At 47.0% G+C, this 15167-nt stretch overlaps 2 protein-coding genes across 2 annotated transcripts; one reads left to right on the forward strand and one right to left on the reverse strand.

Annotated features, from left to right (window-relative positions):
- On the forward strand, positions 1-1916 carry FOXG_14311 (uncharacterized protein; the record flags this gene model as incomplete). The annotated part of the gene is made up of 4 exons (XM_018394382.1): positions 1-69; positions 183-210; positions 363-781; positions 1476-1916. 4 exons carry the CDS (start codon positions 1-3, stop codon positions 1914-1916), a joined length of 957 nt encoding a protein of 318 aa, XP_018254499.1.
- Positions 1917-10494: 8578 nt separating this feature from the next.
- FOXG_14312 (uncharacterized protein) lies at positions 10495-11430 on the reverse strand (the record flags this gene model as incomplete). The annotated part of the gene is made up of 1 exon (XM_018394383.1): positions 10495-11430. One exon carries the CDS (start codon positions 11428-11430, stop codon positions 10495-10497), a length of 936 nt encoding a protein of 311 aa, XP_018254500.1.
- Positions 11431-15167: the final 3737 nt, after the last annotated feature.

Genomic DNA, 15167 nt, shown 5'->3' on the forward strand with positions numbered 1-15167 from the left:
ATGGCTGCTGAGGAAGTTGATGGTACACTTGACACCCTTGTCCAAGGGTATGATAAATCCCAGTTTCAAGTAAGTTTCTTACAGACCACTAGTTACAATTGGTAATAATAGAGGGGTATCTGGACATTACGCGTTTGCCTAATCTGACTTTGAATGGCCAGTGTACTGATAGTTGTTTACAGATGCCTCCTGATTGCTCATCGGGGCAGGGTGAGTTGATTTTAGCCTGACAGATAGAGCCCCTACTTACATGGCCATAGCAACAGCCACTATCAAGAATCATATATCGGACATGGATGAGTATTTGGCTTCTGAGTAGTTTACCAACACATTAGGGTCATCTGGACCTTCTGACTTATTAGAAGCCGATCTCTCTATAGCCTGCCAGCCAAGTTTTGAGACGAATCTTGACTATATCTGCCCCGATGCCAATACAGAACCGCTGAGGAGGGAGATGAGTGGGCCGTTGACTCCTCCCGAAGAGGCGAGCAATCCCTCGAATCAACAGCCCCCCAGCAAGGATATTTCACTTCATGTTCCCGACGTTCAACTCCAACTTCGATCAGCATTGCGCAAATCCAAGAACCGCAAGCGTCGTGGCACAGCTCCCAGCAATCCAGAACACACCCGAGAAAGCCATAACCTTGTCGAGAAACACTACCGTGCCCGACTCAAGACGCAGTTTGAGAGGCTTCTCACAGTTCTGCCAGTGGCACAGGCGCGTAGCCTTGCTGACAGGGATACGACAGCCAACATTGGCCAGGTTCTGAGCAGAGGACAAGTATTGGATATGGCAAGGAATCGCATCATCGAGTTAGAAGGGATGGCTACCATGTATTCTGATGCACACAAGGAGAGGGATTTACAGTGCGGGAATAGCATGGAAACTTTGTCGTAGAAATCTTGTCCTTGTAACCGTATCCCTTTGAGTGCCACAGCCCTTAGGAGGGTCACTCGCCCCACTTAGCTTAGTCATAAGGTTAGTACGTGCAGGGTACCGGAAGTTCATAAGAGATTTGCCAAGTCTGTAAGGTAGCTCTTTGTAACAATCAAAACTGCTGGGACTTTTACCATCATACAAACTAGTATGTGTGGAAAAGTACCGTTAGTTTCATTTATCTTGATTGGCTCTATACCCCTGTCGTGACCCCGCCTAAGGCTGTGGCACTCAAAGGGATAATCTGAGAAGAAAATCATTTTTATTCGAGGCCATCAGATGATCTTGGGAGAAAATACAATGTGACTTTAAACTTCTCTAATGTTGCCAAGTATTGCGCTTCAAAAAAAAACTAAAAAAAAAAACTTTTAAATTGCGACTATAGACCTGGAAGAGGTTGAGCGTGAGAAGGCAAGGACCAGACATAGTTCATATGATTCAATGAGATGATTTGTTCCCATTTCAATTAACTAGTACATTTGCCTTCGGTGTTTTATCTGGCGCTATCGATTCGTATATCGTCTCTTGTCCTTCGCAGGCTGCTCTCCGCAACTGTTTTAATAAGCAAGCCTATATTGAGGCAGTTGAGCACTCCGAACTGCGAGATCTGGCTCTGGCATGTAATCCAGCCATCGGGGACCTTCTCATCAATGGTCGAAAGCAGGCTATGGGCTATATTAACTCGAACTACTCGCTATACAGCTCACAGCTTGCCGAAAGACTTCAAACAACGCAGTCGAAGATACACATATCTTCTAATCTCTGGACATCGCCACAACGCCATGGCGTACCCTCTGTATGCGTTCAATGGGTCTATGAGGACTTCAAGCTTCAGAAAGCACTACTAGGACTGCCAGAGTGCAAATACAGCCATTCTGGTACTACGCAGGCTGAGTTAATCACCCGTATGCTACGGAAATTCAACATTACTGCCCAAAACCTCGGCTATTATATAGACGACAATGCTACACCTATTTAGAGAAGCTATCAAAGGTTCTGGAGGCGAAATCAGGTGTAAATTTAACGCTTGGCCGCTAATACTGCTGTAGCCTATACTAAATTATAGTACAGGATGAGTACCCTCACAAACGCCGCAGAATCCGCTGCATCGGCCATATTATCAATCTCGCCTTACAAGCATTCCTTCTCGCTCGCTGAAAAGAAGCTCTGAGAGCGGCTCTCGAAGCTTCTGCCGATGACCCCGACTCAACTATGCTAGAGGAGTTCTCACAGCAATTACATGAGCTGGGTCCGGAGGAGATTGCGGCACATTCGGACACCACGACGCGGCAACAACAACAGCAGGAAGAGCGGCAGGAGCAGCCCACGAGAAAACCTATAAAGGCGAGAGGCAATCGAGCCGCAATTACGCATCAGCAAGCCAGAAACAACGATGAGCGCTTCGCTGGCTGGCAAGGCATCCCAGCGCTAGCAAAGCTTCATGCTCTTGCAGTCTATATACGGAGCTCGGCTCTACACAACGATCAGTGGTACGATGCTGTAGGTAAGCAACTAGGCATCGATAATATCACGAGATGGTCCTCATGGCATAGAGTGATCACTGTTGCGTTAAATAAAAAGCCACAGATCATCCAGTTTACTGCTGAACATGATAATGATCTCGAAGGCAATACTCTTAGCAGTAGGGATTGGGAAATGCTAGAAAGAACGCTAGAGTTCATTCAACCTTTCTATGAGGCCACGTTGGAAGCTGAAGGCGCTATGGCATCAATCTCACAGTCACTTGAGCTGCTGGACCTTCTCCTAGGACACTGCGAAAAGTGGAAGGTACATGGCTAAGTTTTACATCTTCCTGCTCTATCTATAGCGTATACGGCATGCTAATCAGCTAACTAGGCCCACTAGTCACAGCCGAGCAATCGCGATGATCGTATAATTCACTCTATCGACATGTGCTGGTTCATACTCGATAAGTATTACACTATGACCGAGGATGTCCCCGTATATGTCGCCGCCCTCCTTCTCGATCCTTCCAAACGCAAGAGCTATATAGAAGAATGCTGGCCCGAGGAATGGCACGAGGGCGCATTTGCCGCCGCCCGTAGTCTCTGGAAGGAAGAATACAATTACGATGTCGAGATACATCTCTCAGAGCAGTCCTTGGCTGTGCCTGCATTATTAAAGCGAAAGAAGGATACGATGCTCTCAAAGATGCACTTAGAGGTGCGAAATAAGACGATGGCGAGAGCACGGGGCAAGGATGATTTCGATAGCTTTATCTCAGAGGCTCCTATCGCACTTGCAGAGGATACTACGCCTCTTCAATGGTGGTGTAGTGAGGACGTTCGTACAGCGTACCCACGGCTTAGCCGTATGGCTATCGATATCCTGTCTGTACCAGCAGAATCAGCAGAGCCAGAGCGGACCTTTTCAGTGGCTAGGCGCACAGCTAGATGGGATAGGCTACGATTGCTGATTGAGAGCATTGAGAAGATTGAGTGTATCGGCAACTGGCTGCGAGAGGGGCATATTAGACCCTCAGCTGAGGGCGGGATAGGCCTCCCATGTGATCCAGAGGCTATAGAGGGTGATATCTAATAGCGAACAGGTCAAACGGCAGCGTTTGAGAAGGTTTCGGGCTATATAGCTACATCAATCGATTCCTCTCACTTCACTGCAGTAATTAGCCTGGCATCACTTGAGCCCTTATATGAAAATGCATGAATATGTTATATGAATATGTGTTTTGCTAGAAAAGTTGAATATAATATGAATATAAGAAAATCAGTGTGAATATTCATATAGCCATGTATGGTATAACCTCGCAGTCGAAGGGGAGGATAGTGCAGGTTGCACACTGAAAGGGCTCAGGTACGTCAAGCAATGTAAGAAATCTTTCTTGCAATTGCTGATGATTGAGAATGGGAAATGGGATTGGGATTAAGAAATAAAGCAGCTACCAAAAGAGGGCGTCGGGATGATCTAATCTTTGCTTCATAGGGCCATCATATATAACATGAGTTCGAAAGATGGAATCCATTGGCCCTTTTATTACGGGGGAGGGGGAGAAAGAAATAAAGAAAGAATGTAGTTTCTTTGACAGCGAAAGTATGTCACGCGTTTATCATAGCGACTGGGTAAGATATTTTTATTACATCAACTCGATATCAATATTGACAGGATCCCAGGTCTAGTGCTCTCTGCGTGGTTTTTCTCACTCCGAACCTGACCTATCAGCCGGCTAGGGTCTCCACCGACTGTGATTGGCGCTCGAACAAATCAAGAAAACAAAGGTTGTAATTAATGAGAAAAAATGAATTTGTCCAGTTTCTGATGCGCGGGGCGACTGACATATCTCCCTTACCATAACTTATGCCTTTCATGTTACAAGAACTTGATTTTGTGATTTCCCCAACTTTCTTTACCCTTACCACACTAATCGTGATCATATGAAGCAACTTTAGAAAGCAGATTAACCATCCTGTATCTTTGAGTGCCAAGGCGTTCTTTTGGATTCTATCCAACGCATTGACTCACGTCAGTACGCTGCCCCAGTCAACCTGATGAGTCTTAAGTCTTGTTATAGACAATGATTATGCCTCTCTGGGCGCATCTTTTTAGTACCACTGGCTGGCTACATGGTAAAACCCTGATTAGTTGGTGTTCATCTGGAAGAAAAAGGTGGGGTTTCTCGCACATGCCAGCCATTGAACTAAGTTGTTGTGGGCACGAGGCACTTAGGTCGGGAGATTCGAGACCAGTCTTTTTTTGGGGGGGACTCACTCAATGATGATGTGGCGAGATGGCGGGGCAATGGTACAGACCATATCCGTCAGGTCATAGGGCGGATCCAGCCGAGAGCACACCACCACGCTTTTAACCCGAACTAAGAATGCAAGGTCAGGTTAAACAGTACCCACCAAGTTATAAACCCTGTTGGCTGCCTTTGTGCCCTTGCTTGAAGGGCACAGACCCTTTGATTCGCCGTACGCGTAGAAACCATGCCTGCAATAAACAATACTATTCCCGCTTCTTCGAACACTGATAACCAGGATTCAAGCCATACACTACCAGGATGGGTCCTGATCATGACAATGCCACTTTTAGTTGCGGTGGTTTTGTTTCTCATATGTATTCCCAGGTAACTTATGTCGTTCTTAGTTATTGGAAACTGATACCTGTTCAGTCGGCTAATGGCAATACAGATTATACGAGTTGATGAGATATGGCAGGACTGCAGGCACAGAACGGTCTAGCAGCTCCCCGGGACCTGCATCGACAGAAGCCACTGGCACTGAAGCCAGAGATTTGCCTCATCTAGATGTTATTGCTCCCTCAAAAACAAGCAAAGAGATGAGGCGGGAGCTTGCAGACGGAGCGCACGTCTCTTGGGCGATGCTGAGTTCGGACATGACATGGTACGTCCTCTTGACTCCTCAGTAATTGTAAGCAACACTTGGCTGATCACTCACCTCCCTATTCAGTTCCATCTGCCTAGAGGATATTCAGGACACTGATATGATTCGTCACCTGGCGTGTGAGCATACGTTCCACTCAGATTGTATTGCTACGTGGTACCTTGCGAAACATGATACATGCCCCATATGCGCATTTCATTTTGCATCGCCCGAGCCTGTGCTGCAGAGGCCAAGCCAAGCGCATGTATCAAGTCATCGGGCAGATGATAGTTCTATACTAGAGCATGTGTAGACCTATATTATACACATTCATTGTCCATTTTGCGACTCCAGCATCCATGCATAGAAAGCCCGGCTATCCTAGTTTTTTCCACGCCTTGGCTGGTGAACCCCAAAAGAGATCACTTTTAGGATCAGAAGCGGCAAAGTTGCAGACGTAGTACGTTAAACAAAAGTCTGTGGCCACAAATGCAACTTCTTGTTCATATCTAGCCTATCCTAGCTGCGCGGCAGAATCGCTACCCATAATGGGTGAAATCGAGTTTAGTAGACCCGATTTGCAAACACACACAAAATGAAAATGCGCTAACGTACATGATAAGCGAGTGCACCAGACAAGCGAGTGGACCAAATATCTGAACCTTCTAAATAAATATTACAATAGAAATACAACAGACAATCTATTTAATTAAATTTAATTACCATACTCATTACCAGAGGCCTCAATACCCTCCTGACAGGTCCTTGCATTATGCCCGGTCTTGCCGCAAGTTCCACAGCGCCGAACCCTCGGTCGCGCCGAACTTCCTTGACCACCACTTCTCGATGATTCGGCCAATACTTGCATATCTACATCCATCTGATCAATTAGATCCTGACATTCCCGTATAGTCATACTCCCGCTATTCTGCAGGAGCTCGTAATAAGGTATTCTCATGCATTATTGCTGTTGTTCCCTTTGCAAGAGACTTTAAAGTTCCTAGAATTGACTCTGGGGAGCAGCTTTTATGTCTTCTAATTCGTTTCTGAAGGTATTCAGACTGAGATCTAGCCTCAAGCACAGTCTGTGGGGTCTTAGATGCCCAAGGGGTTGAGGGGTTAGTAACCTCCTTGGCAGGCGTTGGAGTCCGTAGCTGCACATCAAGCTTTGAGACCACCTATTCCGGGTCAAAAGGAACTAGTCCAGCTCCTCTAAAACCTCCCTTGATATTTTCCTTAGTTATAGCAGCTTGAAAAGCGTCGTAAAAGGCCGGAAAGAATCGGACTTGGAAATATAGGTGATAGACCTTCTGATTAGATGATCTATTTCTCGACCATATGCCTTTTTTAGCGGTCCAAAGCACCCGACATCAAGGGGCTGAAGGAGGTGGGAAGAATGAGGTGGCATACAGAGTGTGATTATATTGTTCTCCTCACAATATATCTCAAAGTCGGCCGAATGGTGGCTTTCGTGGCCATCAAGGATTAGAAGACGATAGCCACCAACTGATCGGTTAGTTGTACATCGATCAAAGTGCTTTAGCCACTCAAGACCCGTCTTATTATCCGTCCAGCCATTTTGGGTCGTAGCAATGGCCCAAGTGGCCGGGAGGTTGCTTTCTTGGTACCAATTGGCAAGGTGATATTGGCCTGCAACCACGATAAATGGATCGATTGCCCGGCCTTCTGCATTAATCGCTTGGATCGCTGTAACCCATTCCCGATTTCCAGGCTATATTTATTTTGGTCTTCCTCGTCTCTCTGAGCCAGTGACAACTATACCGCTTGAAATCACGCCCATCATAAAGCCAGTCTCATCAAAGTTCCAGATATCATCTAATTGGATGCCATACTTTGCAATTACGTTCTGTACAAGCCTGAACCAATTGCGAATAACAGTTAGGTCTTCACATTTGGCCCTCTGGTAGTCATATCTCCGATGAAAACATGTCTTGAGCTCTTTATGTCGCTTGACAAAGTTAGAGGCCCAGCGCTTGCAGACAGGTGATGCGTCACGATCAGCAAGCAATCGGTTGGCCATTTCTTCAATACCACGCAGTCGCGGGGGAAACCCTCGCGAATCTAGGTCGAGGATAAATCGAATAATAGCTTGTTCCTCTAGATCAGACAGTCTCCGTGACTTAGGTGTAGTATCATATCGAGAAGAAATGCCATGGGTTCGGCGCCAGAGTGAACCATAGGAGACCTGGTATATCTCAGCTGCGCGATGGAGACCTAATTCTGGGTTGTTTTGATAGGCCTGAAGCGCAAGAATAATATTTGCCTCTTTATTTGATTGAGACATGATTGATGGTTGAGGATCAATTGATTAAATAGAAATGTTATAAGTAAGGCATGATTTATTAACAATCTACTTTGCTAAACAAAGAGTCGAAATTAGCTAGAACTAGCCTAAATTTCATCCAGTAGAGGCTTGTACAATTGACTTAGGGAAACTGGTTTTTACAAATGCAGGATTGCCTGACCTTCATGTTCATAGATGCGGATATCAATCCAGTTATGGTCCGAAAATCGAAAGATATCTCTCTGAATACCGATTTTTCAAAACGCCACAACTATCGCGTTACTCCTTCTCTATGTATCAAACGTCCAAGAACTTATAACTACGCTTTGGTTTATTTACCGAGCCTAGTTTAGCTAGATTTGGGCTTGAAACAGCACAGTATATTCTAACTCCTACCTAGCGTGTCCCACATTTTATCCATACAACTATTTCGACGAACTACGTCGCACTTCATCTAGTACTTGCTGGAACACTATCATACTCAGTACTTTGAGAAGAATGATCAAGAATCGAGAAATAGAGTTCCAGAACGTCACTCTCCAGCAGATCAAGAAGCTAAGAAACCTTGGGTGCTTCTGGGTCCCCTCCGTATTATTTCCAGGCGTCGATCAAGCGATCTGCGTGTTCTATCATGATATCGTAAAAGCCTAGTTGCCTCCTTCTAAGCTTGAATGATCACCTATATGCCTTGTCCTCGAAAGACATACACCGGACAATGCAGGCAAGTAGTTGTTTAACCGCAAGCGTTTACCGTCTTTGACTCTGTGGCTTATATGGGAAACGAAATGGCCTGGTCCTATCCTTGTCAAGGTCTTTGCGGTTAACTTAAAATAGAGCATTCCAAGAAATAGTATCGGCCGTGATGATGGCTTTAGTGTAGTTGGCCATCCGATCGAAGGCGATGTGTATGAACCAAACTTGAGCACCGTCCGAGTTGTCCGGATGGGTTGGATCCACTTCGTATTTCAGAGCGATCATGTCCCTCAAGAGGTCCTTTTTCCCGTCAATGTCTTTTAAGTGAAGGGCAGAACCCAGTCGACAAAACCACGGGTCTAGTGCAGTAAAGTCATTCCCAGTGTCAATACGCCCTGCTTCTACACTCCGAATGTCTGTCATGGAGTTGGTATGCGGAGAGCACTGAAGGTGGCACTATTGTGAGATGTATCTCCGGTTATTAGCCCCTGAGGCGGGATGCCAACGAAGTGGAGGTATTTCGGCTTTTAATACAATCTCCTCCGCAGCTTCGCCTGGTCCAATGACATGTTGTAAACTCTTAATTCCTTCTCTAATTTGGTCGATGACTTGGTTTCTTGAGCTGATAATGTTGAGGAGGATGATTTGGTCCGCATATAAGGCCAGCTTGAATATTTCGTCGATGATGATGCCTTCTCACATTCTGATAGCCGATAGGAATTAGAGCAGTAGGTTTCTCCCTTTGTCTGGGTGCCGCAACCGAGGCATGGATCATACAACCATTCTTGGCCTGACGGCATATTGGCGAGTACCGGAAGATTTGGTGTTGTTGGGGAGCCAGGGAGTGACGGCAGGGCTGGCACATTTTTGTAATTAATGCGAGCGCGAAGCGTGGTGGAGCAGAAGGTCCTCTGTCTAGCCACTGATGCAAGAGTTAATCTGCAACAATCGCCTCTTCAGTCAACTCCTCACCCTCTCTCCAACTTATAGAATATTCTACAAACATACCTGCTCTTATTGTATCTTCCCTATCTACGTCCCAATGTTCATCTTCATAGCCTCACCAATTTGTTCCACTGAATGACCAGCTTCGAGATACAGAATCTCTTCTAAGCGCAGTAGTTGAGCCATTAATAACAGCAGAGCGCCACGCAGATCATTCCGTGCGAATACAAACCGCCAGGTTGACGCAATAATGCCCTTTGCTATCGCTTAACCGTGGCCAAATGCCGGCAAGTGGCTGGCCAGGCACCTAACAGACAAATAGGTAAGATCTGTTGACACAGTAGAGTGACCTGCGCTGGAACCAAGCTAGCGAGGTATATTCTGATATTATGCCTTATTCTGTCATTATGTCGAAACACTCTTAGGCGCGGATAAGTCCAGCATGAGGTTACTGGTCACAGGTGAGGGGGAGGGTTACCTCAACATCCTGTATGATTTAGGACCGAGTTTAAACAAGATCTAATCCATAGAATTAAAATTGTTTCGGCCCTGGGGGGTTCTACACCCAAAGTACAGTGTGGTAATTATGCTACTTACAGTCCGGACAATTTGGTCATGATGCTCAGAGCCCCACAGCTTCTTACACCGAATGGTCCAGCCAGCTTTAACCCTTCGGTGACGCGCCAAGTTTTCCAAGTGTTTGACGTCCTATCTTGCATAGATGAGCCTCTTCGGCTGATTCTCGCTTGCATGCTCTCAAGTGATTCATGCGGAGGGGCCTGAAGGTCCCCACAATACAAAATATCTGTCGGCAGTGACTGCCTTGAGTACCTTGCACAGCGTCGACAGCGGTAAGATCAGTCTCCATGTCTTGATCGTGTGACCACTCTTTCAGGTATTTTTTTAAAAGACTTCCCTCTGCACTATTCCACTAATCGGGCACTCTGTGTACTGGTGGGGTCCGAAGAAAGGTGGACTCGATCTTTGGCCACTGGCCAGAGCTGTTTCCGGACCATCGTCGGTAATCTATTCTCTCCAGGATCTTTATACGGTTTGGCTACCATAAAGTTCTGTTCTATATTCATGTTTGCAACTCCCTGACGTGCGGTTGCTGGAAAGCATCGTCCCAACTCCATATTTATAGAGGTACGAGACGTTATAGACCAACTCCATCTTAGCCACAAATCGTAAATAACTCTCCACGTGGTTTCTTGTCCCTTATTCCTAAAATTGAGAGACAGAGGTAGCCAATAGCGTCAAAACTGCCAGTATGAGCCCCAAGCAACCTCATCCGCTTGGTGTTCTCGCGGTCCCTCGTAGACAGATAACTCTGGTCCATATTCAGTGAAGGATAACGGTGGAACTGGCTGGGTAAAGGCCATCGAATCAGGCAGCATAGTAGCCGTTTGAAATGGTCCCAAGTCCATCATATCGAACACGATGTCTGTAACATCCGAGGCGATAGATCCCTGCTGAGAAGAGATTCTCGGGGTTGACAGGAAACGACCTCCATTTAGACTCTGCGTATTCAACTCTTGGGCGGTGCTAGCATCACTTGGGCTTCCATCACAAGGCCTTAGCGAATTGCTATAGGTACCAAAGGCAGTAGAGCAAACGATTAGCCTATCCACACACTTCTGCGCCTCATTCGCGATATAGTTCTGGATGAGGACGCATTTGCATCCTGTATGCCGCAGTAATTGGGTCTTTAGGTGATAAATTTCGTGAGTCAAAGAGTCGACACACGCCGTGAGATGGCGGTTCTGGTCCTCCATTGCTTTTTCGTGGCAGGCGAGCGCTGAGGCTTCACCACGCTTGCGGAGACGACACTTATTCGCCGCAATGCGGTTACGTTCGAGCACTCGGCGCCGGCGGGGATCCTTGGGAAGATCATCATCACCAAGCTCCACTTGTTGACCCGCTACCTGCTGTTCTTTTGACTGCTTATTTGGTTTTCGGCCCCTTTTCCTTGGCTCGGGTGACTGTGCAGCCTGCCCATAAGCACTGGACTCGGAAAGCGCCTCATTTGCAGCTGCTTGTGATTGTCTTCGAGTGTGGGCCCGCCGGTTCAACTTCTTATCATCTATAGCAGATTGTCGGATATTCTTCAGTGCCCCGTTCCCTTCAAGATTCCCAAATTTCATAGGCTGCGGCGGTAATGGAATGTAGGAGGGCCCGAGACCCGCTCTCATCGTGACCGTGCAGGTATCAATTGCTTGTTCAAATGGTAGCTGCCACCTATTTGACTCGGCATCGGCCGACATGGCTTGATGTTTCGAGGTATTGGTGAAGCTACGGTTATCCAACTGGATGGTAGGATTGTTGGTAAGATGTAGTGGCGAAAACATCATCTCGGTGAGAACGCAAGGTTTCCTAGCATTGTAGAACAGGACTCTACGATAATATAAAGTAATCCAGCTCCTCGAATCGCAATTGCCAGTCAGGATAATAAGTGGTGATAAGAGACCTTAGGGCCAGGGCTGATACCTTGGATATTGAAGAAGGGAGAACTTGAGAGAAATTGCCAAGAGCATGCCTAAAAACGTAGGAAGGGCAGAGGATGGCAGGGTAGGATACAAAAATCAAATATAACAGCTGTCGCAAGCAATGCCCTGACCGGAACGTAGTATTCAAGACAGTGCGCAAATGCTCATCCATACCCTAGCAAGCATCACAGCATCAGCAGAAACTTAGCTTAATAAAAATGTGGCTGTTAGCAGAAAACAAGGTTTACCAATGGGAGCGGGATATTCAAACGCCACATCTTTGGAAACCAGGAGGATAGGAAATCCTTGTATTTCAGGGAATAACTTATGCGGCTTCGTGGGCTAGACTGCCGAGAGTTTCAGAGCCCGGCGTTTATTTATCGCCCATGTCCCTCGAGTCTGGAGGGGTGGCTATTTCCTAGTGCCATGGCAAGCCTAGAAACTGGCGCGTAGACCTGCTCGCCGTGCTCGAGCCTCCTCAACACCAACAAGGCTGTGAAGCTTGGAGATTGACTACGGTTTACTATGCGCAAGCATGTGTTTGTACTTGGGAGTTGGGGACCGCCAAATGTGTTTTGCAATATGACACTGCAGAGGTTTCCCAGTCACACTGACTCAACGGAAGAGACCGAGTAAGGGCTCAGGTGAGAATCTACGTGGAAAGATCTTCGCAAGTCTGAACACATAAACCCACATACTTGTTTGCACGGCGGATCTGCATGATTTCGCCCACAATGTGAAGGATTAGGGGATACTACATACGTCTCACTGGCTATTACCGCTGAGGCAACCCGTAGCACATACTCTCCGAAACACCCCGCTCTGGATAGCACCATCGCCCTTTTCATTCCATCTCTCTGACGTCATATAAACTTTATCTTGGGCCATGACGGGCATCAGAACTTTGCTACATACGCGTCAGTTAATCGAAGAGCCATGTATGGTCCTGTCTTAGGGCTCCACAAAAGCTTGGGATCATCAATTATGGGGCCTCCGTCGGAGGTAAGAAGAGGACGAATCAAGATCGCTCCGCGGATATCTCAATATCTGCCTGAGCTGCTTTCTGCAGTCATATTTGTTAACTGAGAGCGGCACAAGCTGCGGTGTCATGTCACCGACATGTTTTTTCACATGGTAAACCCCGGCGCGGACAAAATGTTATACTGCAATTGGCGATCCCCCAGTTGAAACTACTCGATTACGCTGTCTGCTCACATGCCAGCGTAGAGAATTAATCACTCTAGGTACACCCGGGACATCAGAACGATATTCTACACTATGCCGAGAAGCCAAAGGAAGAATCCGAGTCCCATGCTTGGCCCTCAAGCACGGGGACATGGCTGGGTTAAAAAGCCCCGCCGGCGGAAGCACTAATGACACACTATTTCGACAGGAGGGGACTGGTAAATATAGAGCTACAGGCAAAAAAGAGAAATTCTGGGGAATCTGGGAACAGCAGGTCATCTTTGAGTTTGAAAAGCGGAGCACACGGTTCGGCATTGGTCAACCGGACCCTGCTAGCCGGACGTTGATACTTGACTCTGAGAGAGAGCACCCATTTAATGAGGTGGTTATGAACAATGTAAAGCCCTTACGCAGGACAGCTAACATTAGCGGCGGCTAACATAGTCAGTGGCATCGGACTATCTCTTTAAGCGGCACAAAACGGCAATGCCGTCACGACAGGGAAGTTAGACTAATCAAGATGAATTAATCAGCTGATACAGGCCAGCTTGTACTCTCGTTGCCATAGAAAGTCAGGAGCCAATTGAACCAGCTGGATTGGATGGCTATACCGCAATAGAAATAGACTAGTTATAGAGGAACAGGCTGGCGATCAATTCAACCATCAACTCAATCTCGTCAATTTTATGGAAGTTGAAGTCACGTGCATCAATTCAATCAATCCCATTTGACACTCGCATTGATTGTTTCAATTCCACCTAGATGCTTTCAACGTTGACCATCGGTTGAAACTGTCGATAATGGCAGTGGTTCAGGGTAGCGCCCAATCCGTGTAGTCCCATAAGACGCGTCCACAGGACCCCTGCTAGTACTTTTGCCCCGTATTTTTGATGCACGTGCCAACTGCACCTAGCATTAGGGGTTTATGAACGCGTCTCAGCTGTCGTCGCGCTCTATGACCCTTGCAGGAAGATCATTACCTGCATTCCATTCCTTTCCTAACCTTCAAATGACGCCAACGTACCTGTCAAGTGCCAGAGTCCCGACTGCAGCGCACCTAGTACTTCACCTAATAACTTGGATGCTTCGCCAGTCGATTGGAAAGCCTTCCCATGGCACAAGTTTCCGGGTTTCTCGATTTCGGAACGCGTTGGCAGGCACACTTCGTGGGTTTGGCAGCACGGCTTTGACATTCAAGCCCGCGATTCTCCCACGAGGAGGAAATGGGTTTGCAAGCATTGTCCCCGGAGGGTCAGGTCCAAGGTGACAGACTTCACTGCGGTTGGCACACAGAATATCGAGAAACATCTGATCAGGGAGCACAGACTTGTCGACGAGTCCGAGAGGAGGAAGCCACCTGCTCTTTGGAAGGGAAAGCAGGAAAAGACACGCCCAAGAAACATTGTGGGAGGAAGAGTACAAACCACTACCGACTCTTTTGAATTCGGATGAAGAACCCCCATTCAAGCGTTTGAAGGCAATGAGTGCACTCGAAAGGCACTGAGCTCACAGGACTTCGTCTCTGGCAGGCAGGTGTTCTTGGGAAAGTCCACGGAGTAGGGGCCAAGACGAATATGATCACTGGCTGTCGAGTGCCGACTCTAGGAACGACAATCTTGTGACAGATCCCATCCAATATTGGTGGGAAAGGCGGAGAGACTACCCTCGATTGTCGCGAATGGCCCTTGACCTACTATCAATACCGTCTATGTCGGCAGAGTGCGAGCGTTTGTTTAGTGTTGCTGAGCAAATGGTACCACCGCTGCGGACTCGATAGGAATGGCACAGACACTGAGGTCATGGGTGCGGAATGGCCTAGTCGACGCGGCTGATAGCTTGATTGATGTGTCAGAAGAGGTTGGAAATAGCGTTATATGGGAGGCAGAGGAGGATGACCTAGACGCTGGGAAGTGAGCATTGGGGGACTCGACGCGCGTGTGATATTCAACATATTCAATTCAACGCCATCAATTCAATCTGGAGATGCAGTGGTTCAACTCCACTGGCCAAATGCTGAGTAAGCTTTCAACGCAACGCCACGCGAGGACGAAATTGATGGAATTGAATTGATCGCCAGCCTGTAGAGGAATAACCAGCGCTCATCATATGTCAATCAAATCAACTTTGAGGTCAAAGTTGGTTTGATTGATAGCCCTCGAGCTCAAAGTTGATTTGTTTGATTTGTTTGATTTGTTTGATTTGTTTGATTTGTTTGATTTGTTTGATTTGTTTGATTTGTTTGATTTGTTTGATTTGTT

This window comes from Fusarium oxysporum, chromosome 15 (assembly GCF_000149955.1).
Source record: "Fusarium oxysporum f. sp. lycopersici 4287 chromosome 15, whole genome shotgun sequence".
Lineage (NCBI taxonomy): Eukaryota > Fungi > Ascomycota > Sordariomycetes > Hypocreales > Nectriaceae > Fusarium > Fusarium oxysporum.